The sequence below is a fragment of the Hyaena hyaena genome, unplaced genomic scaffold (assembly GCF_003009895.1).
Source record: "Hyaena hyaena isolate Hyena2069 unplaced genomic scaffold, ASM300989v1 scaffold_11, whole genome shotgun sequence".
NCBI lineage: Eukaryota > Metazoa > Chordata > Mammalia > Carnivora > Hyaenidae > Hyaena > Hyaena hyaena.
The window spans coordinates 7,926,175-7,953,575 of NW_024080643.1; the positions used below are offsets into that span (position 1 = coordinate 7,926,175).

Consider the following 27,401-nt stretch of genomic DNA (forward strand, 5'->3'; position numbering starts at 1 on the left):
TGGACACTTAACTGACTGAGCCACGCAGGTGTCCCAATCACTAATTCTTTATAGCTTAGCTGTTACCAAATAAATTGGAGAAATGAAACTTTTTTTTCCCCAAGTGAAGTTAAAGCTTTGCTACACTAATGCACATCAGAAAACTTCAGCAATACAGTACTTGACAAATGGAAGAGTCTGTTCTTGTCATTATAAGTAATTCCTAGTGACTTTTTAGAAAAGGAAAAACTGAGTGTAAGTTCATCTTAAATAATCTTCATTATGTTTCAGAATAATCTTCATTCCTTTTATGCACCATTTCTGAAGAGTAGTGAGATGAACAAAAATAATTCTTGAATAAACAAAGGAGTCATTCCTGAATTGATTTGAAAGCATCTTTCAAGACTAGTTTAACTTGACAAATAATCTTCACTTCACTTTAATACCAATCAAATTGCTTTTGATGTTTTATGTTTTTCTGTAATTTTAATAACCATTAAATTAAAATGCAAATGTTTCACCAGGAAAATCCTAATCTTCATGTATTAGTGAGACATGCTGTCTGGCCAGTCAACATTCTTGGTGGAAGTATAATTATATGAACTTTCTGACATCTAAGTCACTTTAATTATAAAAAAACATGTCATACACATTACATGAAGGTAACTACTGTAGCTCACATGATATGAAAGCAATTAAAACTTTGAAAGCTTAAAAAGATGTTTCAAGCCAAAACTAATTTTCTTTAGCATAAACTTTTCTGTTAATTGATAAGCCAAGGCAGTCTTGTATGACTACCTCTGTAAAAATATACTGCCATAAAAGTTGGTTATTAATTATTTCTTGGTTCATGTTATTGATTTGCTTTAGCTTTATATTTTTCTTTCCAGCTCTCTTGCTAAGTTACATCTGATTTTGAAATACTGTTTAATAGATTTGTCATCAGTTCAAAACTTTCAAAGTAAAAGAAAAAAAGGGGCTGTTACAGACCTGGAAACAGTATTTAAAATAGAAAGCATGGTAATCACAAAGTTGTAAACCTCTTTAAAAAAAATTTTTTTTTAATGTTTATGTTACAGAGAGAGACAGAACATGATCAGGGGAAGGGCAGAGAGAGAGAGGGAGACATATAATGTGAAGCAGGCTCCAGGCTCTGAGCTGTCAGCACAGAGCCCAATGCGGAGCTCAAACCCACAAACGCAAGATCATGACCTGAGCCAAAGTCGGAAGCCCAACCTTGACTGAGCCACCCAGGCGCCCCATAAACCTCTTTCATGAACTACTGAATGGCATCATTTGGCAGCTCAGCAATTCATTTATATCCTCACCTTATCCTGGATCGGATTTAAAGCCATTCATCAGAATATATAAAACTTAGCAAGATAATAAAATTAGTAAAGGAAGGTAGGAACATAATATATAGATTGATTGCCTTGGGGAATGGAAAATAAGTATCTCATGATTTGGTAGCAGCGAAGGTGGAAGGGAACACTTCTTACAGTAAGTTCTTGTTATGCGCTAGATGTCTTCATATATGTTGAACACACTCAACACTGAAGGCTTTGAAAGAGTAATGGCAAAGCAGCTGACCAAACAGTATCCATCATTTTCATGGAGGATGTTGTTGTCTCATGATTGGATTGCTTTCCAAATTAGTAGCTGGTCTTCTTTCAGCATGAAGACATCTGCTTACATCATCTGTTTACCAATCAGATCTTACACTCATTTACATCTCTTGTATTTTTTGCAGCTAACCCCCAAATGAAAATGCATACAGCTGGACTTACAGTAACCACATTAAGTTTGGGTAGGCAAACCATACTGAGGAGGAAATCTGACCAAAGTGCAGGGTTTGAGGGTTTTCCTAACCCAACTCATATAAAGCCTCAACTTAATGTCTTAATTCCTCTAAGACCGAGTAAACTAGAGAGATGCCTAAATTTAATGTTTGCGAAACGTAGTAGTTTCGAGTGCAAAACAGGCTACTTGGAATACGTTTAACTTGAAGGGAATTTAACTAAAACCTTACCCTCCCTTTTTTTTTAATTGCCACCATTGTTGGGAGGTAATTTATAAGCTAGAGAAAACGAGAGGGGACAATGCCCATCAGGAGCAAGCCCTTGCCCCCATCACAGCACGACTGGAGCGCCTGGAGGAAACTGCGTCCCGGGTCTTCCGGAAGCGCCCTCGGGCTAGAGGGTGTGCGCATGCGCGGACGCGGCGCGGGCCCACGCAGGCCGGCCTCCCGCGCCTGCGCACCTGAGGGTGACTGCGCACGCGTGGCTACGGAGTGGACGGACGTGGGCGCGAAGGTGGGGTCGCCTCCGCGCTGGTCTGCGGCTTCGGAGGCGGTTGTGGTTCTTTTTCTGTTTGTCCCCCTTTCTCCCGTGCAGTAAGGGCGGAGGGGCTCAGTTCAGGGTGTCTGGGGCGGGCCGGCGAGCCCAGAGGAGCCGGGTTCCTGCTGTGCGGGACGCGGCCTCGTGGGCCTGGGCCGCGGCCGTAGGAGGACGCGCCTCCGGCCAGAAATGGGACGGGGCCTGCCACCCTGACTTCCTGCCCGGGACGTCGGGCCCCCACGCCCGTCCGCTGCGGCCTTCGGAGGCGGCTCCTGTGCTGGGCGCGGGGCGTCTGGGGGAGGTCCGGGGGCTGGGCGGAAGGGCGGTACCGTGGGGCACGGACGGTCAGAGTAGGGACCCACCTGGGGCCGGGACGCTTCGCTTCCGGCGTGGGGAGGGGCCGGTGTGTAAGACCAGGACGCCTTGACCGGGTTGAGGTGGCGTGGAGGTATACACAGCAGTTCATCGCATTGTACACTCAGGGTCTGTGTGTACTTCACTCTAGCTAAATTTAACCTCACTTTTTAAAATTAATTTGATAAAGTAACAGGATAAATAGAATTTTAGAAAGCGAGAGGGAGGGAAGCATTTTAGGCAAGGGTAACTACAGAGGCAAAGATGCAAAGAAGATGAAAGATTATGGCCCTTTCCTGGTAGTAAATCAGATTAAAGGTAGAAGCATAGGGCAATATGGAACATCTAGGCTACTCTTACCTATTCGCAGAGGGAGCCTCACAGGCTACCTCGGAATTCCCCTCTCTCCCACCGCACGCCCCAATTTACTCAGGTGTCTGGGATGAATTCTAAGTTAATGCTCTTTCCACTGGATCACACTTACTTGACCAAAGTCACTTGAAGAGGCAATAATGATACTGTGTGAGTTTATACAGTGTGGGAGGGAGTGGCTTGCTTTAAGTAAAATTGATCTATGGAAATTGTAGAAATTTATACATTTGAAATGTAATTAGATTTATATATTGCTTTTTAGGATTACATTAGTTATATTAAGTTAAGTACTGTTTAAAGCAATAGGAAGCAACCACAGTACATGAGGGGCCTCCTAATCCCTGCTGGTGCTGCACATGGATGTGTCCAGCCCTTCACTCATGCTGTTCCTTCTGTAATCCTCATTCTTCATCTTTTCTTCTCCCTCAAGGCCAGGTTAAAATGCCACCTGCTGTTTCACTTCTGTTCTCTGCCCTTGCATGCTCTCCATTTTGGTCCCATGGCGTCAAATGGTGCTTTTCTAAGAGAAACATTATCACAGTCATTGGTCTCTCTCTGTCAGCCATGGCCCTGTAGACATTTGGGGCTGGATCGTTCCTTATTGTGGTGGACTGTCTTGTACATTGCATTTGCCAGCATTCCTGGACTCTACCCGTAGCATCCTCTCCAGTCCTCACAACCAGAAGTATCTCCAGACATTGCCAAATGTTCCCCTCCTGGGGTAGGGGATTGCGGAATCTCCTGTGAGAACCGCTGATCTCAGGTACGGGCCATACGTGGTTCAGCATCAGTTTGATAGTAGTATGTATGACACAGCACTTCCCAACTCTTTTCGACTTGAAAATCTCTTTCACATCAATTTTATAAACCCACTTAGAAAATTTTTAAACAACATTAAAGATATGATGAAGTAGTGACTTAAGTAAAAAAAAAGTAGTATTTAAAAACTAAAGTTCATTCAATTTAATCTGTAGCAATGTTTATTACATAAGCAGATTTCAGTTTTCCCATATAACAAGTGATGCAATCTTGAACTCACTTTAGTAATGTAGGAAGCAGTCTGTGATTGCTAAAATTGCAGCCCCTCCATTCTCCACATGTTCCTTCATTGATCTTATCATCATCCAACACATACTCTATTGCATATAGTCTGTCTGTGCCTCACTAGAATGTAATCTCCAAGGGAACTGGGGTATTGATTTCCATCATCAAGAACAATGCTTAGTACAGGGCAGTACCTCAGTAAATCGTTAGCAAATGAATGGATTTGATCTGCTTTAAAATAAAATTTTATTTTGAGACAAAATTCATGCTAAAATACTGAAGTGTATACTTTTTACAACCATGAAAGTAGACAGTTTTCTTAAACTCCTTTTTGGAATTCTTTATTTTGCACTTAACGTCACCTGGTTTCTTTTTATGGTTTTTCATGTTTTATTTGTAAATGATTAGCTAACAGATTTCAGGCTGCAGTTTGAAAGCCCTTTTCCGCATATGCAGCTGTGGAAAGTGCTTAGTACTAATAAAAAAAAAATCAAATATTCCTGTCTGTGACAAGGGTATATGAGTGTATGTGCCTGTAGGAATGTATATGGATGTACACACAGACCTTATATCTGTACATACAGACATTAACACATACGTACTTTTCTTTGTCCTTTACCTCTTCTAGTTGGTATCGTGGTACAGATTTGATCAGAAACTGGTTGTTCACTTCAACTCTGCCAGGAGACGTTGGATTTTAATAGTTGCCCAATTCTTTTCCCGAATGAAAGGAACTTTTAATCCTGAAATACCAAACCAAAACAAGACCTTTTAGTAGTTTGCAGATCAGTTTGCTCTGTTTTCTTAGCCTTTCTTGGTCAGGCATGCATACACCCCAGTCTTTGGAATTTCCACCTGGAAGTTCTCCAGCCTGATAGCTCCTGGTATGCTTCCCTGAAAATTTATTCTTTGTGCTTTTCGCAGTAAACGAAAATTACTGATTTAAAACCTTCATGCCATTCCTCAGTGGGACTGCTGCAGACGCCTCAATGTTGATTTAAGTTATTTTTATTCTAAATTAAAACCTCAGAAGTAAATAAATCATTCTGCTTTTGATTTCTTCTACAACTATAGAACTTAACACATTCTCAAATTCAATATAAACAAAACCATAAAACAAAATTCATTGTGGACATTGTTTTATTGCTGAATTAGTAGGCAGTTCTTTTGAAATTATGACTAATTTATTTCACACCATATAATGCATCAGTTCTTTGCCAACCATTTGATGCAAATGCTGTTTCCTTTTCCTTGAGTGCTCTTTCACCTTTCTTTGCCTATGGGAGAACTTATTCTTTAGAGCCTAGCTTAAATATCACTTCTTCAGGGAATCCTCTAACAACCAGAGCCGTGACAGCAATCTAATCACCTTACTTAACAGGCAATTGATCTCCACTGTAATGACATTTCCCCCCAATATTTTTATTGCGGGAATATACACGTAACATCAAATTTACCATCTTACCTGTTTTCAGTGTGCAGTTCAGTAGTGTTAATACACTCGCACTGTTGTGCATCCATTGCCACCATCCGTCTCCACTTTTCATCTTGTTAAACTAAAACTATATACACATTAAACCGCTTTCTATTCTTCCCACCGCTCAGCCCCTGCCAACCTCCATTCTACTTTCTGTCTTTGCGAATTTGACTATTCTAGGTACCTCATATCAGTGGGATCATAGAGCATTTGTCTTTTTGTTACTGACTTTTTTCACTTAGCATAATGTCAAGGTTCATCCATATATTAGCCATGTATCAGAATTTCTTTCCTTTTTAAGTCTGAATGATATTCCTTTATATGTGTATCCATTCATCTGTTGATAGATGCTTGGGTATCAGTCTCTTAAATCATATAGAAAACAAAAAGTAGAGTTATAAATTGAATACTAGCTTTTATAATTGCCCATATTTACCTTTACTGAGATCTTTATTTGTACATATGGTTTTACACTGTCTAGTGTCTTTTTGTGTCTTTATTTTTTTTAGTCTATTATTTTGAGAGAGGGAGAGTGCACATGGAGGAGGGGCAGAGAGAGAGGGAAGAGAAAGAATCACAAGCAGGCTCTACACTGACAGTGCAAAGCCTGTGAGATCATGACTTGAGCCAGAATCAAGGGTCAGATGCTTAACTGACTAAATCACCTGGGCGCCCCTAGTGTGCCTTTATTTCAGCCTGCAGGACTCACTTTACCAATTTTTGCAGGGCAGGTCTAGTGGTAACAAACTCCTAGCTTTTCTTTATCTGTAAATGTCTTTCTTACTTTCTTCCTCACTTGTGAAGGACATTTTCATCATATCTAGGGTTGCTGGTTGATTTTTTTTTTCCTGTGCAGCATTTTGAGTATACCAGTCCACTGCTATCTAGTGTCCAAAATTTCTGATGAAAAGTCTACTGATGATCTTAGTGGTGATCCCTTTTATGTGACAGTATGTGACAAGTCACCTCTCTTGGTGCTTTCAAGATTCTCTCTGTCTTTGGCTTTTAATAGTGATTATAATGTGTATTGGTGTGGGAGTTTTGAGTTTATCATATTAGAGTTCATTATGCTTCTTTCATGTTTATAGTTCTCTTTCACCTAATTTGGGAAGTTTTCAGCCATTATTTCTTTAAAGAATTGCTCTGTCCTTTCCCATCTCTTTCTGGGACTCCCAAAATGTGTGTTTTGGTCCACTTGACACTATGCCCTTGGGTTCTGTTCACTGAAAGTCATTTTTTCTGTCTTTTCCACAAACTCAGTAATACCAATTATCTTCAAGTTTGCTGATTTTCTGCCTACTGTAATCTGCTTTTGAATTCCTCTAGTGGATTTTTCATTTCAGTAATTGTAATTTCCAGCTCTGGAATTCCCTTTTCATATCTTTTTATGTTATCTATCTATGTTGATATTTCCATTTTGTTCATACATCATTTTATTAGTTTTTCACACATCTTCCTTCCTTTAACTCTCAGACAGCATCTGAGACAATAAGTCTACCGTCTGGTCTTTCTCAGGGATGGTTTCTGTTGTTTTCCTGTGAATGTGCATTATTTTCCAGTTTCTTTGTACACCTTGTAATTTTTTTGTTGAAAACTGGATATTTGAATCTCGTAATGTGGGAACTCTGGAAGTTAGATTCTCCCCCTTCCCTAGGATTTGCTGTTTTTGTTGTTGTTTTGTTTATTATTTTTGTTTTTTGATTGCTGTAGGGCTGTGTGCACAGAGTATCAGCCTGAGGTGTAAACTTAAGGTCTTCTCAGTGTTTTGCTGAGTCTCCGCCTCTTCCTGGGCCACGTACAGTGACTTTCTAAATTCCCCTGTGCATACAACTGCTTTGTATAATGATCTAGCCCTTAAATGTCTGGCTCCCAAAAGTAGAAAAGAGAAAAATAAAGCAAGGAGAGGTGTTTGCCCTTCAAATCCCCTCAAAGTGGCTTCAGCTGGAGGTGGAAGTAAGGACTACAGTGGTGTGGTAAGGGCTGCCTGACTGTGTGTCCTGCCTCCACAGTCAGAAGCACCAGGTAGTGATCAGAGCACAGGTCCCCAGTATCTGAAGGACAGAGCGCTTACCGCACACCTCGGCTCCCACGAGCTGTGTACACACCGCTGCTGGAACTTTTGAAATTGTGTGTCCTTGGGTTTTGTATTTGTCTATTTGGTGTCAGTTAACTGCAGGGCCAAACTAGTGGTCAAAGTTGTTTACATCTTTGCTGCAAACCAGCTCTCACGGGCACATCAAAGCCATATCACAAAGCTCCCAACCACAAACTGTAGAATGTGTGTTTTTACCTTATGTGCAATAGGGGGCATCCCCACCCAGTTCCTTCCCAGCCATCTTAGCAGTAAAGACAGAGTTCCAGGTCTCTCTGTCTGCTTCCTTGTCCCCACATGTGACAGGTTTCGTGTGGCCCTTCATGGCGCACTGTGCCTCTCATTCCTAGGGGAACTGTAATAATAGGAAACACTTATTGGCATAGACCTGGCCATACCCTCAGTCACCTCTGGATATTAAGGCCAAACACAAAACAGAATCATGTGCACAGCTTCCTGACACAGGAATAAGAAGTAGGGGATAGGTAGCCACTGCTGAGCTGTGTACCAAAATTAACCGAAATTAACTGGAATTTGCATCTTTGGGGGAAACGGCAAGCCTTTGAATAGACTCTAAAGTTCTAAAATAGCTACATCAGAGGCACCTGGGTTGCTCAGTCCGTTGAGCACCCAAGCCCCCCGTCGGGCTCTACACTGAGCCTGGAGCCTTCTTGGGATTCTCTCTCACTCTCTCTCTCTTTCTCTTTCTGCCTGCCCCTCCCTGCTCATGCTTTCTGTCTCTGTCTCAAAATAAATAAATATTTTTAAAATGTTCCTTCATGCATTTAAACACGTCAGACAGATTGTGCCAGCACAGTTACCAACATACGGAGACAGTCTCCCCAGAACCTCTAATAATACACTCATTTTCACCACTCATTCCCATGGATACCACTAAGTGCCAACCCCCAGGAGAGCCTCACCTCTTTCTGACCACTTTATTTTGATGCCGTAAAATGATGGTACTGCTGCATGGAGGACTCACTGCATTATTGCCTACAATTGATACAGTGATGACTATTTCATCAAATCTGAGGTGCCATGGATTTATATAAGAATATATATAATAGGGGCGCCTGGGTGGCTTAGTCGTTTAAGCGTCCGACTTTCACTTAGGTCATGATCTCGCAGTTCGTGGGTTCGAGCCCCGCGTCGGGCTCTGTGCTGACTGCCAGCTCAGAGCCTGGAGCCTGTTTCAGTCTGTGACTCCCTCTCTCTCTGACCCTCCCCTGCTCACGCTGTCTCTCTCTCTCCTACAAATAAATAAAACATTAAAAAAAAAAGAATATATATAATATATAATATATATTCATATAATATAATTTATAATATAAACATAATATCTAAAATAAATTATATATAGAAATATAAATATAATAATATATATAAGAATACCATCACTTTAAGAAAACATGCTCACAGTTAAACTTCTACATCATTATTTTTAAAGTTACGTCTTGATTTTAGAGTTGTTGGAATGAGGGGAAAAAATAGGTCAAGGATACTTGGACCTTTGTTAGTTTCCTATGAATCTATAAATATTTCAGAAAACAATGTAAAACTGTACACAGATGTTCATAGGACTTTATAATAACCAAAAGGTGGAAGCAGTCTTAATATCGCTTAATGAATGAATGTTTAAATAAATTTTAGAACCAGCATATTAATTTCTGTCTTAAATACACACACACCCTGTTTAGGATATATTGAATCTATCTATTGGTCAGTTTGGGACAATTGATACCTTAATAATACTGGTTCATCTAGTTCATGAGCATTGTGTATCTTTCCTTTTATTTAGGCCTTTTCTAATTTCTTTCAGCAATGCTTTGGAATTTTCAGTATTGAGATCTTACAGTCTTTGTTTTTTTTAATGTTTGTTTATTTTTGAGAGAGAAACAGAGTGGGAGCGTGAGCAGGGAAGGGGCAGAGAGAAAGAACAGAGGATCTGAAGTGGGCTCCATGCTGACAGCAGAGCCTGATGCAGGGTTTGAACTCATGAGCCCCAAGAACATGACCTGGGCCAAAGTCAGACACTTAATCCAGGCACCCCTCCCCCTCTTTTTTTTTTTTTAATGTTCATTTTTGAGAGAGAGCAAGCAAATTTAAGAGGCAGACACATAACCAACTGAGTCACCCAGGTGCCCTGAGATCTTACAGCCTTTATGTTAAATATATTCAAAAGCATTTTTATGCTATTTTTTTTGAAAATTGCTTTTAAATTTAATTTTTATTTATTTGCTGCTAGAATGCAGAAATGTAATTTATTTTTCGGTATTGACCTTGTATTCTGAAACTTTGATAAACTCACTTATTCTAGTACTTTTTGTTGTTGAAGTTGCTGATGCTTCCTTAAAATTTTCTAAAAACAAACTTTATAGGGGCATCTGGGTGGCTCAGTCAGTTAAGCTTTGGACTTTGGCTCAGGTCATGATCTCACGGTTTGTGAGTTCAAGCCCCGCATCCGGCTCTGTGCTGACAGCTCAGAGCCTGGGGCCTGTTTCGGATTCTCTCTCTCTCTCTCTCTCTCTCTCTCTCTCTCTCTCTTAAAAAAAATTTTTAATAGACTTTATTTTAGAATAGTTTTAGATTTACAGAAAAATTATGAGGATAGAGGCTTGAGTTCCTATATACCTATACTCAGTGTCCCCTGTTATTAACATCTTCTGTTAGTATGGCACATTTGTCACAATTAATGAACAGTATTGCCACACTTTTATTAACCAAAGTCCATACTTTATTCAGATGTCCTTAGTTTTTATGTAATACTCATTTTCTATTCTAGGACTCCATGCTGTCTTTCCTGTAGTCATCATATTTCCTAAGGCTCCTCTTGGCAATGACAGTTTTTCTTTTTTCTTTTCTTGTTTTTGATGACCAAACAGTTTTGACAAATACTGGTCAGGTATTTTGTAGAAAACCTTAACAGTTGTCTCTTAATTGGGGTGTGTCTGATTTTTGGTCGTGTTTACACTGGGATTATGTTTTTTGAGGGGAGGACCATTGAAGTGAAGTGCTATTTTCATCACTACATGTCAAGGGTACATGCCATTGACATGAATTATCACCACTGATGTTGACCTTGTCACCTGGATGGAAGTAGTGTTTCCTTAGGATTTTCTCTGTGAATAATCATATCTACAAATAGGGACATTTCTTCCTTTCCAGTCTTTATGCTTGCTTGTTTCTGTCTTTTTGTTTGTTTTGGTTTTTGTTTGTTTTGCCTTCTTGAATTAACGGGAAAGGCCAGGGTAATGTTAAATGCATGTGGTGACAGTGAATATCCTTCCCTTGTTCCTGAGCCTAAAAAGCATTCAGTGTTTAACCCACTAAGAAAGTAAGAGGCTTATGTTTTTTGCTGCCCATTTTCAGACTGAGGCTCCCCGTTATAGCTAGTTTGCTCAGAGGTTTTAACATGAGTAGTTGCTGAATTTTGTCAGATGCTTTTTTTGATTCATGCACGTGGTCACATAGCTTTTCTCTTTTATACCGACTGTTAAACCAGGAGTCGGCAAACGTTTTGTACAGGACCAGATAGTAAATATTTTAGGCTTATCATTAAAAACAACTGTAGGCAAGGGGGACAGGGTGGCCCAGTAGGTTAAGCATCTGACTTCGGCTCTGGTTGTGATCTCATGATTTGTGGGTTCAAGCCCCACATCGGGCTCTGGGCTGAGAGTGTGGAGCCAGCTTGGGATTCTCTCTTTCTTCCTCTCTCTCTGCCCCTCACCCCTCAAAATAAATAAACTTTAAAGCAACAACAACTACTTTAGGCAATATGTAAACAGAAGGGTGTGGCTGTTTTCCAGTACATTTGTTAGCAAAAACAAGGCACAGGCCTGATTTGTCCTGCAAGCCATAGTTTCCTGTAGCTAATATTGTTTGACCAACCTTGAGTCAGGCTTCTGAAGCTTCTAGGCCCATCTGTGCACTTTGTAAATTCTAGTTTTAGCAAGAACCCTGCTAAATCAGTTTAACCAGAAACTGACCATCAATGCCCGCAGCCCCCTTTGACATCTGATCACCCTCAAAATCTGATGGGGAGTTGAGCCCAGTTATATACTGACACTGTTCATGTTATATTTAATCAGTCTGTCTTCATTAAGCAAGTTGGGAGGTATTCCTTTCTCCTCTTGTGGATGATAAAATTATCAACATTTCTTCTTTAAATGTTTGAAAGAACTCATTAGTGACTCTTCCCAGCTTGGAGTCTTCTATGTAGGAAGGTTTTAGTTACAAAATTAGTCCGTCTTTGATAAATATAAGCCTATGTGTTCCTTAAACAAATAATTTAATGTTACTTGTTTTTGAACTTTATAAGTCTATCATAGTGTATATACCTTGTGTTTTTCGCCTTCTCAGAGGGGAAACTGCTTGTTCATAGAAGGCTTATTTATATTTCTAGGTTAATTTGTGTGACCAGATGTTGTATTAGTCAACTTTTACAGACAAGTCTTTGATGAAGAAAAGAAAGAAGGAATCAACAAACTATTTGGACTTCATGAAAATGTATTGCTTGTCAGTAGTTGGTATATACAAGGGTTTTTTGGTTTTGGTTTTGTGGTTGTTTTTAGGATCACTGTTTTTAGGAATGACTGGCTCTTTGATTTTGAAAAGGAGAATAAAAGCATCATCAAGCAGGTATTTCTCATTTGAAATGGCTGCTCGCATCTTTTGAACTCTCTTCTTGAGCCTCGGGAATTCTCCAGGTTCAGATGGTGTTTTTCCAGCTGCCCTCGGTGGTAGCACAGGCAGGAGGCCAAGACTGTCGATCAGATACACCCCTTGAGGCCTTGGAGGAGGAAGGGAGCAACGTGATGGATTTTCTTGAATGATCTTTAGCACCTCACTTGATGTAAAATGTAGACAGGATATTTTAAAAAGCAAATAAGATGTTGTTATGCTCTTAGACACTTTGACTTAAGGATGTGTTTGGTAGGGGCGCCTGGGGCCTCAGTCAGTTAAGCATCAGACTCTTGATCTCTACTCAGGTCATGATCTCACAGTCAATGAGTTTGAGCCCCATGTTGTGCTCTGTGCCAACAGCGAGGAGCGTACTTGGGATTCTCTCTCTCTCCCTCTCTCTCTGCCCCTCCCCCACTCTCTCTCAACAAATAAATAAACAAAAAAAATGAATTTCGCACCTGTCTAATAAGCAATACAACCTCAGTCAAAGGGAGGTTTGGCCTTTGTCATCGCTCTTGGGATGTAACCTTGAAACACTTAAACTCTCCCAGGTGGTGGGAAGGTCTTAGTTATTCCGGGAGGGCCCTCAGGTCAGATCAAGCCAACCTCTTGGTGGGGGAGCTGGAGGCCCACTTCAGCCAGGCAGTAGTTCCGTCCCTCAGGCCACGTGACGAAGCCTTAATAAATGCAGACACGGACACTCTGCAAAGCTTCCTTGGCTGGCAGGACTCAATGAGTATTGTCCCACATCCTTGCTGGGAGGGTGATGCGTCCGGAGGGCGACGCAGCTTCCTGTTTGGAACTCTCCTGGACCCTGCCCTACGCACCTCTTCCTTTGGCTGGTTCTCAATTTGTATCCTTTCCCTGTAGTAAATGCAACTGTGAGTATAATTGCTTCCAGTGAGTTCTGTGAGTCCTTTTTGCAAATTAGTGAATGTGAGGGTGGTTTTGGGAAACCCCTGAACTTGGAGAGGTCAGGAGTCTTGGGCAGATTTGCTGTCCGGACCAAGCCCGTGCCTTGACCTGGCGGTCTGGCTAACTCCAGAGGCACCACAAGAAGTGAGCGGCCTGGCCTGGCCATCAGTTCCCACAGGACACCTTTCTTTTCTCCCTCCCCGTGTTTTACTTCTTCCCTTTCTCTTTGTTATTCCTCTACATTTCCAGACTTCTTTCTACGCCCCTCCTTTATCTATCCATCACTTACCCTGTCAATAACACCCTTGAGCTTTAGATCACCTGAACACTGACATTCAGGCGTGGAAGGATCTCTGATTCAGAGACTCTACAGTGAATGTCCGCACATGGCCATTGGGGTGCCTGAAGAAAGCAAAAATGTCTTTAGATATTTATGGTAAAAAAAAAATTCATTCTGCAAGGAGTTTTAAAAATGGGAGAATCTCATTTGTAAAAATGATAGATGTAAAGGAAAAGCCTGTATATGTTAAGCTGTGGTTGAGTAGGAGACCTCTGTAGATGTTTGATCTCGGAAATTTTAAATATGAGTTTCCCTTAGAAAACCCACTTCCAGGGGTCCTTGGGTGGCTCAGTCAGTCGGCTGGGCTTCTGAGTCTTGATTTCAGCTCAGGTCTTGGTCTCAGGGTTCTCAGACGTGGGTGTGAGCCCTGCATCAGGCTCCACGCTGAATGTGGGAGCCTGCTTGGGATTTCTCTCTCCTTCTCTCTGCCCCTCCCATGCTCACTCTTTAAAATTAAAAAAAAAATTTTTTTTTAATTAATGAAAAACAAAAATCTCACTTTCAGTTTGGATCCCTCCTGTGAGGTAAAAAATTTCTTAATTGCTATTTTTGTAAGTTTATTTTGAGAGAGAGAGAATATGTGTGCAAATGGAGGAGAGGTGGAGAGAGGGGGAGACAGATATTCCCAAGCAAGCTCCGCGCTGTCAGCCTACAGAGTCCAACACAGGGCTCTAGCCCACGAACCGTGAGATCATGACCTGAGCCACAGTCAGGAGTCAGACGCTTAGATGACTGAACCACCCAGGTGCCCCCCTAAATCACTATTTGATGGGAAGGGAAAAAATAATCCCACAACATCTTTGCTCATTTATTTGCAGGTTACAGACGATTTGCGAAATGAGTGCCTCTGACGATGACGACATTCCCCGGCTGTCTTCCCACACCTTAGCGGCCCTCCAGGAATTTTATTCTGAGCAGAAGCAACAAAGCGACCCAGGCGGGGATGATAAATATAATATTGGAATAATAGAAGAGAACTGGGTAAGTCAGTGCCTCCCACGTCTCTCAGGAAGCAGTGGTGTGGTGCTTGCTGATTCTGCACCTGCCCCTACCTGTCTGCACCTGTCCAGCCGATCTGCTGTCGGTCTGCGTCCCCCTCACACCCGCGTCTGTCTCACCTGTCCCTCACGCCTGTGTGTGCTGCTGAGCCAGAAAGCAGTCCGTGAACATTTAAGACTCCTAAGTGCAGATGTTCCTGGTTCTGATGGTCAGGCTGGTTCTGATGGTCAGACAAGGGGACTTTTCAGGTGGGGGACAGCATGTCATTTATGACCAGCACAGACTTGTGCACAGACCCTTGCTGTTGGTTTTCCTGGTGCCCGTCATCCTTGGGGAGGGGGTAAAATGTAATAGTGCAGTAAATGGGGTAACTAATTTAAACGTGCAATGAAAAAAAAGACGAAAGGGAATTCTGAAAAAGATATTAATAGGTTCTTGTGCATAGTATGTATTTAAATTGTATTTTTATGGTATAAATAAAAACATGAATTGAAAGAAAATAAAAGTGGAGGGAAACTGACGTAAGCTAGAACCTAGAAATGTAAATATGTGAAAGACACGGTTGAGAAATAGCTGAAGCTTGGGCTTTCTGTCTCTGCCTACCCCTGGACACTCTCTGTGCATCACTTTCCACCTAGAGGGAAGCTCTCATATGCCTTTTCTTTTCTTTTTTTTTAAACAGGCTTTTACATTTTGTGTTGAGTTTGGATCCCTTAAGTTGTTTAAAATTCTCCTATTTACCATCTGTTTGAAACTGACTGATAAAAATGTTTTTTTACATTTACACTAAATTTTCCACCTACACAAAAGCCTCTAACAGTTTCTCTTCTTCAGGTGCTTTTGTCTTCTAGCTCGATGCTTCTGTAGGTGGTGACTATCAGAAACTTGAAGGACTGTATTATTTTCCCCTTTCCCTCTGCTTAATGTTTTAAGCATTATGTGCTTTTTTTTTCTGATTCTAAAAGTAATCCATGGTTGTTGTAGAAAAAAGGTAGAAACATGAATACAAAAATGAGTTATTCCTAATCCCACTACTTAGAATTAAGTGTTTTTCTAATTTTGATATGTTCTTTTGGTTTATTTTGTTTTGTTTATAAAATTGAGGAAATCTCCTAGGAAGCAGAAAGAGAGGGAAGGAGGGAGGGAGAGATGCAAGTGCTGGAAAGAAACCATTTTCTACAACTAGAGGATGAATCCAGGAGGCTTAGTCTTTAGCTAATTGGATGGAATTCTAGAAAACTAGAACAGAAAATAAAGGGTAGAGGAAATTTTAAAAGATTAATATCAGAAAATTTCTCAGAACTCTTAAATAAACATTAAAAAAAAATTTTTTTTTTTTAAAAGGGGAGCGGGGAGTGCCCGGGTGGTTCAGTCGGTTAAGTGTCTGACTTCTGCTCAGGGCATGACCTCATGACTTAGGAGTTCGAGCCCAGAGTAGGGCTCTATGCTGACCGCTCAGAGCCTGGAGCCTGCTTTGGATTCTGTTTCCCTCTCTCTCTGCCCCTCCCCTACTCAAGCTCTGTCTCTCTAAAAAAAAAAAATAAACATTAAAAAAAATGTTCTTTGAAGAAAATTTCCCAGAACTGAAGATTCTCGCTAAGACACATGTTTATATGACTTTGGAAATTCTGTATGCAGGTGACAAGATCTTAGAACCTTCCAGAGGAAAAGCAAGTCACCTGCAAGTCTCAGGATGAGTCACACTGCACTTCTCAGTAGCTTTGTTAGAAACCATAAGAAAGTGGAGCAGTGCCTTCAGTATTGGGAGTAGAATTTTGTTCAGCCTAGATTTCAGCTTACTCCAGTGTGAGGGATAAAACATAGGCAGATCTCATGGTACTGGCCTCGGCGCACTGCTTCTCCGAAGCTGCCAGAGGACGTTGGAAGAATTGGAGGTCGGCTCAGAGAAACAAGCAGATGACACATTTATTAGGTCCAGGGAAAACAGAAAGTTCCATCCTAGAAGGAAACGGAAGCATAATGTGTCATTTGGCCCCACAATAAACACTGACAGTGATTTTAACCAAAAATAGGTTCCTGCCATATGGGGAGCGTGAGGGGTGGAGGAGGGTGTGCCTGACAGAGCAGAACCCTCAGGGGCTCTGATAACCACACAGTATAAGGTAGAAAACTCGAGAGAGCACTTAGGGGTGCCTCCCTGGCTCATTTGGAAGAACGTGCAACCCTCAGTCTTGGGGTCGTGAGTTCAAGCCCCACATTAGGTATAGAGATCACTTAAAAATAAACTTAAAATGAGCGTTTAAAGCATAATACTTGGAAAGCTGGGGACAGATGATCAAAGGAAGAGCCGAGAGTGGAAAGGTGCTTCCGAGGAGTGGAACTCGCCGGGGGGAGGCGCCGGGCAGGGGCTGTTTTTCTTTGTGAGCCTAGAAGTGCATTTGACTCTTAAAGCTTTGTGGATACAACACATCGATTAAAAGGAAGATTTTTATTTTTTAGAAGGGTACGAGGAGAGCCGCAACCCACAGCTGGGCCCCGACAGTGCTGGAGTGAGGGACAAGGGCAGCTTGGTGGCCAGCGGCGGGCCCCGGGCCACCGCCCAGATCCCCGGGAGGCAGAGCGCCGCCCCCGCCGCCCCCCGCGCCGTGTGCGCATGTGCACTGCGTGCGCATGTGCGCCAGCGGCTTCCTCCGGCTGCTGCGCAGAGGGCGGAGCGTGGCCTTCTCTGCAGCCGGGACCCGTTAGACAGACGTGACCTCCTGCGCACGCGTATCCGCGTGAGTGTGTGCCTCTGACTTCGGCAACGTTTGTCCGTCCTGGGGTTTTCTAGGTAGACAGTCACACAATGTGCAAGTATCAGCAGCTGTACTTCTTTCTTGTCACTCACTTACTTCCTTTCTTACGTTAATGCAATGCCTAGATCTTGCGGTAGAATGTTGAGTAAGAGTATTGAAAGCAGGCATTCTTGCCTTCTTTCTTATGGGTAAAAAATAGATCTTTCATTTTTTCCCTAGATACCCATTATCAGTTTAATAGAAGTTCCTTAGTAGTCCTGATTTTCTAAGAGGGTTTTTTTTTTAAAACTCATGAAGCAGTGTTGAAGTTTATTAAATGCTTTTCTTTTTATGTTTGTTCGGTTGACGATATGTTTTGGAAACATTTTTAAAGCTGGATTTAAGGGCCATCAGCAGACACTGGCTGCACACACTCGCCCCCTCCCGGCACGGCCTTTCGGAGAGAGGCCTGTTGGGGAAATGGGCCCATTCCATTGCAGGAGAATCCACTTTTCCCATTAAAATATAATTTATAAATATGTGTGGGTAATTAAGGATCACTAGAAACTTAAAATCATTAACCAGCATGAAGAGGAGGAGCAAACAGCTTAGCCCCGAGGGAAAACCCAGTAACTCAGGAAGTACTCATTAGGAAGTACACGGACTGCGCTCCTCTCCTCCCTGTGGTGGTATTTAACATGTTCTTCCATCCGCTGTGTTCTGCCAATTGGTAGTTGATCCTAGAGGCTTAATCAGATGCAGGTTCAGTGTTTTTTGAGCCAGAGTCACACAAAGGTTGGAGTGTGTTCTTCCCCAACACATTCACAGGTTGTCTCCTGTGGCGTCAGCAGCCACTGACCTCAGTGCCTAGATTCCAGTAATTAATTAAGGTCTTCTTTTAATTTAGAATAATTCCAAAGAATAGTTAGTTTTAAAAAGAAAGAGAAAACTTGAAATCTATGCACACCGGAATGGTAGCTATAAATTAAAAGGAAGGAATTTATGGCGATTCCAAAATGATTTCCACTCATTGCTCTGTTACAGCAGTTGAGCCAGTTTTGGTACAGTCAGGAAACCGCTTTGCGACTCGCGGAGGAAGCCATTGCAGCCGCTGGAGACCGTGGCCGGTAAGACCCAGGGCTTGTTTCTCTTTTGACTTCTGATCTAAAGTAATATTCAGAATGTCCTTCCAGAATGAGCGATGGTTTGTAAGAAGTGGGAAGCAAGGCTGTAGTTCATGGTTTGCATAACGTGCTGAATTAAGAATTGCTGCAGTGTTGAGGGTAGGAACAGTCAGAAACCCATTCACTGTAAGATGTCCTACCTCTTCTTTATTTTAACATTTTCTAACCTGTTTCTTACCTTTATATTTCTAAAGTTTGTTTTCCTCTTAAAAAGAAAAACTTTTTTTTTTTAACATTTCTCTAGTTTCGAGAGGCACCTGAGTGGCTCAGTTGGTTAAGCTGCCGACTTTGGCTCAGGGCATGATCTCACAGTTCATGGGTTCGAGCCCCACGTCCTGCTCTGTGCTGACAGCTAGCTCAGAGCCTGGAGCCTATTTCTGATTCTGTGTCTCCCTCTCTGACCCTTCCCTGCTCACGCTGTCTCTATCTCTCAAAAATAAATAAAACATAAAAAAAAAACCCACCACATTTCTTTATTTTTGAGAAAGAGAGCATGTGTGAGCTGGGGAGGAGCGGGGGGGGGGGGGTAGGGGGAGACAGGGATCCAAGTCAGGCTCCGTGCTGTCAACCTGTAGAGCCTGATGACATGGGGCTCAAACTCACAAACTTGTAAGATCATGACTTGAGCTGCAGTCGGTTGCTTATATTATGCCAACATAAATGTTCTGCACAGTTGAACCTTATGCTTTTCCTTTTCTGTATGATTTTTCATTTTTCTGAAGAAAATCTCTTATTTTTTATGTATGTCTATATCCATATCACAAGTTAACTCTCAGACTCTCCTCCAGTTGTGTGGCTCTCCTATCAGTAAATTCCGACCTATTTCAATTCTGTGAAAGAAGCTACTCCCAGGGCTTTGCAAGCTGCTCTTACCTGGACTCCCTGATTTCTGGCTTTGCTCCAGGTCTTACTTACCTTCGTGTCTCCCTTCACCATCGCGCCTCAGAGCCCTTTGACCTCTCCTTTGTTCTGGATTCCTGTTCCCTGTGCCCTAGTTCTTAGTTTATAGCCGTATTTGGTACGTCCTTTGATAGCTTCCACAGAAAAAGTACCTGGCAGGGAGGCGGTTAAACCTTTCATGTCTACAAATACTTTTATTCTGTCCTTCCTCTCGATTGTGATAGTTTTGTTGGGTATCTGCTCCAGGTTTTAAGGGGATTGCTTCGCTGCCTCCAGGCTTCCTCAGGTGCCCTGGAGAAACCTGGTGCCATCCTGATTTCTTGTGGGAAACCTGTGTTTTCCCAGCCCTGCCCACTACAAGCTTAGGGTTTCTCTCAATCCCAGTATTTGTCATGTCGTGCTGTGGTGCTTCCGTCTCCTGAACTGGGTGCAGAACCCTTTCCTTCTTTTAACTCGGATCCTTCAGTTTGGGGAACGTTTTCTGTCAGTCACAGAGGGGCAGACAGTAGAGACTTGGGATGGGGAAGAGAATCCTGGGAACGAGCTTCTTAAATGGGCCTTTCAGTGAACCCTCCTATTTTTAGCCCCACCTTCACCCCCACTTCTTGGGTTACCTGGTTCTGAGCTTCTGGAGCCTTTGAGGGTGCTCGGGTGTAGACCAGAAGCTTCTCAGTTTACCTGTGACACCAGTTTGGGATTTGGCCTTTTTGGGTCCACTGAGCCAAATACCAGCCATCCATTTGCTTTTCTGCTTTTTTTTTTTTTTTAAGTTTGTTTATTGAATTTGAGAGAGAGAGAAAATCCCAACAGACTCGGCACCATCAGCGCAGAGCACAATGGGGGGCTCAAACTCATGAACCGTGAGATCATGACGGAAGCTAATGTCAGATGCTTAACTGAATGAGTCACCCAGGCGCCCCTGCTTTTCTGCTTCTCCAGAGGTTTTTGTTTTGTTGGTTGATTGGTTGGTTTTGTGGGGTTGGTTTGTTTGGTTTGGCTTCCTCTTGAATTCTCTTTGCTCTTGGCAGTTTATGCTTAAACAACAAAACAAAACCATTTTATTCATGTTTTATTTAGTAGGCTTTCATGAGGGAGCAAATGTAAATGCATGTGTTATATCTGCCATCTTAAAGTGGAAGTCCTAAGGTTTTTTGTTTTGTTTTTGCTGCTCTTTTTCTTTTAACATTATATATAGAGGTTTATTGGGTTCTTCTTAATGACAGTGTTTACATATATTTTCTTTTTTTCCACTAATATAAAAGGGCTTTGGAAGAAGTTTTTTATTTTTTCTGAAAAGTACCTTCAGTACTTTTAGGAGGTCTGTCATAATATTCAAAATGAATAGTAATAGTAGCATTTATTGAGCACTTACTGTGTGCTTTCCCCACTGTGTGCGTGCTCTCCGGGGACACCCTGTTTAATCCTCCGTTATACTCCTCATTGTAAAGAGAGGCTCCAGGACTCCAAGATTGCATATCCTGCGGAAGGTCACCCGCTGCTGCACAATAAACGTCACTGTCTCCCCAAGTTCATCGCCATTTCGCTTACAGTCCCTCGTGCACCTCAGACCACTTTCCCTTTGCCCAAAGTACGTGCTTTGGAATTTCATGGTGCAGGTCTGCTGGTGACAAACTCTCAGATTTTGTCTGTCTGGAACTGTCTCTATTTCACCCTCTTTCTCGGAAGATAATTGCATTGTACATCTAAGCCTGGGTCGCTGCTTGTTACCTTTGAGCACAGTGAGGACATTGCTCCATGTCCTCTGCCCCTCTCTGCTTGCCACGGCCCTGCCAGCAGCCTGGACTGGCCAACAGGGCCCTTGTCTCCCTGGGCTGTGACATGCATGTTTCCCATCGAAGCATGTGTGTCATCGCCAGAGTGTATCACAAGCTTCAAGTGCCCTGGGGCTGAGAAGCCTTTGTAGCCGGGCTCGGGGACCCAGCCTGTCCATGGGACATGGTCTCTGTTCAGAAAGGCATCTTGTAGTTTTAAAGCAGCTTGTGTGCATGGAGATTGAGTTTTAAGATATCTTTGCAGAAAACTGAAGCTATTGAGGCAGTCATTTGGCGTTTTTCTTTCTAGATTATGAATATTACGAAGTAACTTCAGGGGTACCTGGGTGGTTCAGTTAGTTGAACACCTGACTTCAGCTCAGGTCGTGATCTCGCAGTTCATGAGTTTGAGCCCTGCATCGGGCTCTGTGATGTCAGCATGGAGCCTGCTTTGGATCCTCTGTGTCCCCCTCTCTCTACTTCCCCACTCACTCTCTCTCTCAAAACTAAATACGTAAAAAAAATTAAAGTAACTTCAAAAAAATGAATTTGAGACAAAGTATTTGAAATAAATGTTAAAATGAGGAGGACCAATGTGTAAATCATAAGCATAGTTAAGCCTTGGGCTATCTAACTTTTTTGCTAATGTGTTCCTAACATTTTATACTTTTTACTCTAAAAAGTACATTTATTTATTCTTTCATACCTGAAAATTATGATTTGCAGGATTTTTAAACACCAGATTCCTTAAAACTGAAGCTGTATAATTTCCTCTTGAAATTTACTGCCTTTACATTAGCTTGCATTCTGATTCCTTTGAAGATCTGAACACGAGGACCGATATTTTTTTTTAGTGAAGTAGTTGTTATCTGATACTATGAGCTCTCCATTAAAGATCTTCCATGAGTTTTTTCCTTTTGTTTTCTAGAATAGCTTGTGTGAGTGCCCCCAGTGTTTACCAGAAACTGAGAGAGCTACACAGAGAAGACTTTTCTATATACATCTTTGAATACGACAAAAGATTTGCTATATACGGAGAGGAGTTTATCTTCTATGATTACAACAATCCATTGGATTTACCTGAAAAAATTGCTGCACACAGTTTTGACATCGTAATAGCAGATCCCCCCTATCTCTCCAAGGAATGTCTCAGAAAAACTTCAGAAACCATCAAGTATCTGACCCAGGGCAAGATTCTGCTGTGCACAGGTAGGTGCCTGATTGCATGGCCGGCGAACCTGGACCGGGAGGTATTCCAGCCTTACGTTCCTGGAGTTGGAAGTGATCTTAGAACTTGAATCCCAAATCCATCACTCACTGTGTGACCAAACAGCTTACATAACCAGTGTCCCTGTGCCAGGTTTCCTTATCTGTAAACCCGACTGGTAACACTGCCTTCCTTTCGGCGTTACTGGAATTAAGTGACATGATACACACAGGGTGTGGTCTGGCACATGGAGAGTGTGCTGTGAGTGTTATTTTTACTCATCCTCATCAGGAATAGTAGCAGTGTTGGATCCAGCCTCCACACGTGACGAGAGAGAAATGTGGGATTGATAACGTTAAGACGAGTTGCCCAAGGTTACAGAGCTAGACGGCGGATTACATTGATCTAACCAGCAGAAGTGTGTTCTTACTGGTGAGACTGATGTACTGTCTTCAGGTGGACATACGGAGGGTTGGCGAGGAACTAGAACATTAACTCGGTCTGTCTACTCGAGGTGGCCGGCGTCCAGGCCCCTGGGGTCCCCTCCAGCCCCCAGGGCCCCTCAGGCTGGGCCGAGCCAGGAGCGGAGCTGCAGAGAGTCTCTTCTCCCTGGAGCTGGAGAATTGTCAAGACGGTGGCCCTGGTTTTCACAAGTACAGTTCCCTGAGGCTTATCAGTTCACCAGTTGTTTGCTAGCCCTTCGTGCCAGCTGACAGGCAGGGGCCCCGGCTTCATGGAGCCTGCCTTCTAGTTTTAGGAGATGGGTTAAAAAACGTAACCGAGCAGACGGAAGAGATGATTCTGATAAGCGTAGTGACAGCATCAGAGAAGGGCTGGGCGGGCACCGAGAACCATGAGGGCATCCTTCCCATCGGGCAGGCAGGGGCTCTTGGAGGGGCAGCATTCCAGGGGAGCCCTCGGGGGGTGGCCGAGAGTGCCTGAGAGCCCCCTGGAGTTCTCCTCCTGTCCCTGGTTCTTGGAGGGATGCGGGGGGCTCTGCCCCAAATCGCGTGCAGCTGACACAGGTGGAGTGGGGGGAGGGGCGAGAGGGTCCCTTACAGGTGACAGCTGCCATTGTTGGGACTTGGATTTAAAGCCGTCAGCCCCCAGCTGACGGGACCCAGTTTGCCTTAAGAAGCGCACTTTCACTTTATGCTGAAAGGGACTTAGGGCACGGGTGGAGTCAGGCCCCCGTGATGGTGAGGGTGTGTCCAGCTGAGAGAGGCCGGGACGAGGTGCGGCTGTGAGGAGGCGGCGGGAGTGGAGTAAGGATCCACTCAGAGGTGAAGGTGGAAGAGCTCGCTGTGCTCAGAATGTGGAGGGAAGGGAGGAGTCCAGGGCGAATCCCGGGTCTCCTGCCTGTGTGAGCTGGAGAAGCACTTGCTGCAGTGGGGTGTCTCAGGAGAGGGGCTCAGAGACACCTGGGGCTGTGTCCACAGAGGTGGCCGCGGGCCAGGCAGTGGGTGGGACACGGGGACAATCAGCCAGAAGCTGGTGTGAATGAGCTCCAATTAGGTATGACAGAGTGGGTTCTGGACTCAGACTTGGAAAATACTAGTTCTTCGCCATTATTTTTCCTTTCCTTATGTTACTTTGTGGAATATAACTCTATTCCTGAATTTTCAAGTGTCTCAGTTTTGCAGAGGTAGGAAAACTATTTTTGAAATTAAAAAGGAGGGGCACCTGGGTGGCTCAGTTAAGCGAGCGACTCTTGATTTTGGCCTAGGTCATGATCTCATGGTCATGGGATCGAGCCCTGAGTCGGGCGCTGTGCTAAGCTGAGCGTGGAGACTGGGATTCTCTCTCTCCGTCTCTCTCTGCCCCTCCCCCTCTGGTGCATGCGCACACTCTCTCTGCCTCAAAATGAACTTAAAAAAAAGAAAAACTTAAAAAAGCAAAAAAAATAGTTAAAAAGGAATAAAGTAGGTAATTTGCAAATGTGTTGAAGAAAGTGAAAAGAGATATAAAGAATTGACCTTCCCACGTATTTATTGAGTGATAGGGTCATCTCATTACCTCACGTATTCTAGTCTAGTACCCCTCACCAACTGTAGTTGGTGCTTCAGGCTTCAAGTTCACTGGGTCTGTTCCCTTCAGGTGCTGTCATGGAAGAAGAGGCAGAGAAACTTCTTGGCGTGAAGATGTGCAAGTTTATTCCCACACACACCCGGACCTTGGGGAATGAGTTTCGCTGTTACGTGAATTATGATTGCGGGCTGGACCGTGAAATCTCAGTGTAGATAGTTCTGTAACACGGTGAAGGGCCCTGTGTGACACTCCCCTCTCACTAGTTCCTTGGTAGACTGAAAGCTGTAACCTCCTCCCCTCCCCTGCAGAATGGGGTTAGCCCTGGCCTGATTTTCCAGGTAAAAACACAGCGTCTCATATGCCGTCCTTGTCGCCGGGGTCTCCGGAGCTCCGGGTGCTTTTGCCCTCTGGAGGCTGTGGAGCTGTAGTGGGAAGGAGCCTCAGAACCTGCCTACAGTCTGCTCTCCTCACCTAACAACAGGCAGGGACCCAAGTGTAGTCCGCTCAGTGGCTTGGCTAAGGCCTGGATTAGGACCCAGGCCTCTGCTGCAGGCCGTCTGCCCCCTTCAAACAGGCCCGTCCGGCTCTGCCCGAGGGGCGGCTGGTTCTTCGCAGCAGCTTTCCTGGGGCGTCACAGGACTGGCGAAGGGCCGCCATCCGCTCCGCGCCTGCCCGCCCCAGCTTCCCTCCCCGAAAGAAGTGGGTAATTCTTGGAGCTAGTATGAATTTAGAAATCCTTGGAACTAGAGCCTTCTGGGATTTTCCCTCCTCGTCCCGACTCACGGAGGGAGGACAGGAACAGCGCAGGTGGCAGACGCTCAGCCCCCACGCACCCTCGGCTAAAGCCGCATGAGCGGCGGCTCCAGGCCGCCCGAGAAACCGGAAGTGCCGCCCGCAAACCAAACGCTACGGCAAAACGGAGGTGAGAAGTCCGCTGGCCTCTGTCCCAGTTCAGAAACTGTTCCCCGTGCGTCCGCATCGTAGAACATTCCTCTTCTGCAATCCAAGGATGATTTGCTGACACCTGGAACTTGGGTGGATTCCAGGGGCCTGTGCCAAGTGAAAAAATCCAGTCCCCAAAGGAAACCCATTGTGTTTCCACTTAGATAACAACATTCCTGAATGGAGGACGGAGTGGTGGTTGGCAGGGGTAAGATGGGGGGTCGGGGGATGGGCGTGACCCTGAACCCTTTTGCGTCTTGACTGTGCAGTGGTCGCACAGAACCCCGCAGATGGTGTCCCACGCAACACGCGCATGCGCACCACTGGGAACTGCAGAGTAAGGTCTGTGGGCGGCACCGGTGCCCGGCCCCCGGCCCCCGGCCGTGACCTGCGCTTATGGAAGATGTTACCGCCGCGGAGAACTGGGAAAGGGACGCACGAGACCGCTCTGGAGTAAGTAAGTTTGCAATTTCTTCTGCATCTAGAATAATTTCAAAGTAAAAAAAACATAATTAACCCCTCTGGGAAAGGAATAACACTTTCCCACCTCACGCGAGTCGCTTTGCTATCAAAACGTGACAGGAAGTGATGTGTGTCACTGGCGAGCAGAGCTGTATTTTTCTCTGACGTGATCAGCAGTTTTCCAGGCAGAAGCGCTCGGTCTCCCGGAGTGGCGCGGTGGACCCGCAGCTGACCAGCAGGGAGAGAGAGAGAGAAACGTTTGCTCTCGAAAACCAGAGAGCGTGGGGATGGTTCCTCACTGCGGCGACCCCCGGCCTGTCCTGGACAGCCTCGTGCCCGGCGCCAGTGCTCAGGAAATATGGGGGCCTTGCTCTGGCCTGTTACGGGTCACTCCTCTGTTGTCCTCCTGTGGGATCATTTTAATTTACTTTTTAAAAAATCACTTGGTATTTTTATGAGACATTTATATTTTTATCCGTGTTAGCACCTGGCACATGTGAAGTATTCAGTAAATGATCTTTAAAAAATAACCCCTACCTTATTTCCTCATGAGTCCGTTTACTAAAAATCACCGAAACCACTAACAAATTTTAGTAACAAGTCATGTATGGAAATATAACGTGTAACTTAGGAATTGTTGGCACATAGCAGCCTAGAAATAAAGAATTTTAGTTTTCCTGTAAGTCTAGCATTTAGATGAGGAAGAGAAACCCTATTTTTTCATGGAGGGTGGGGGAGGAAAGGGGGCAAAGCTGCTATGGGTGTGGTCGCTGCTGCCTAGTAATAGATTTTGTAAACTTTTATACAAAAAGTCACTTAAATGATACATACTAAAGCAACAAACGTAACATGGGGGGAAGAACAGCTTGGTATTTTTTTAAACATGATCGTATCTTCTTTTTTAATGTTGTTTATTTATTTTGAGAGTGTGTGCATATGCATGTGCTTGGGGGAGTGGCGGGGGGAGGAGAGAGAATCCCAAGCAGGCTCCACGCACAGTGCCCAGCCCAGTGTGGGGCTCAGCCTCACGACCGTGAGATCATGACCTCAGCTGAAATCAAGAGTCAGGTGCTCAAACGTCTGAGCCACACAGGTGCCCCAGCTTGATACTTATTTTTAATGTCGCTTATAAATCAACGAGTCCAATATGTCCTAATACCTCCCGTGTGCCAGGCACTGTACCAGGTGCTTTACAAATGGTGTCCTGTCTTCACAGTGACTGAAGGAGGCAGCACCACCCAGTTATCAGGAACATGTCGCTTAGCTTCACGGGGCAGCACTTCCTGTGAGGAGTGGCCCACAGACACCTACCTGTGCTCTGACCGCCAGTGCAGGTTGTATTTTGGCTGAGGATGGAGACTGCATCGGGTTCACGGCTGTCTCCCAGGCGCTCTGTACCCGCAACACGGCCAGTGCGCAAGTATTAAGTGGAAGAATATCCCATTCAGAGAAAAAACAGAAAGGTTGCTTTTCTGGTTCTACAGAATGGAAAGCTAATTTCTTCCACTGGGAATGTGCTACCTTTTCACAAGCTAAATTTAGTTAAGCTAATAATACAATAAAATAGTGCTATTTTC

The 27,401-nt window shown here is 43.9% G+C and overlaps 1 protein-coding gene across 9 annotated transcripts; it reads left to right on the forward strand.

Moving 5' to 3' along the window:
- The first annotated feature begins 2,216 nt into the window (after nt 1-2,216).
- Nucleotides 2,217-26,354, forward strand: EEF1AKMT1 (EEF1A lysine methyltransferase 1). Of its 9 annotated transcripts, none has more exons than XR_005532263.1 (6): nt 2,217-2,291; nt 14,414-14,576; nt 18,374-18,456; nt 22,114-22,394; nt 24,490-25,819; nt 25,945-26,354. XR_005532263.1 is itself a non-coding variant. In XM_039255154.1 (5 exons), the coding sequence occupies exons 2-5, from the start codon at nt 14,433-14,435 to the stop codon at nt 24,630-24,632; spliced, it is 651 nt and encodes a 216-aa protein (XP_039111085.1). In that variant the 5' UTR covers nt 2,217-2,291; nt 14,414-14,432; the 3' UTR covers nt 24,633-26,354. The 9 variants fall into 9 exon arrangements, 4 of the variants coding, with proteins under 4 accessions (XP_039111085.1, XP_039111122.1, XP_039111093.1 ...); XR_005532265.1 differs by having other exon boundaries at nt 24,490-25,815; XR_005532258.1 differs by having other exon boundaries at nt 24,490-25,342; nt 25,632-26,354.
- Nucleotides 26,355-27,401: the final 1,047 nt, after the last annotated feature.

Coding starts and splice junctions, on each gene's coding strand:
- EEF1AKMT1 (XM_039255154.1), top strand. CDS start 14,433: ATGAGTGCCTCTGACGATGACGACATTCCCCGGCTGTCTTCCCACACC. Junction 14,577..18,373: donor GAATAATAGAAGAGAACTGG/GTAAGTCAGTGC, acceptor GCTCTGTTACAG/CAGTTGAGCCAGTTTTGGTA. Junction 18,457..22,113: donor GCCGCTGGAGACCGTGGCCG/GTAAGACCCAGG, acceptor TTTGTTTTCTAG/AATAGCTTGTGTGAGTGCCC.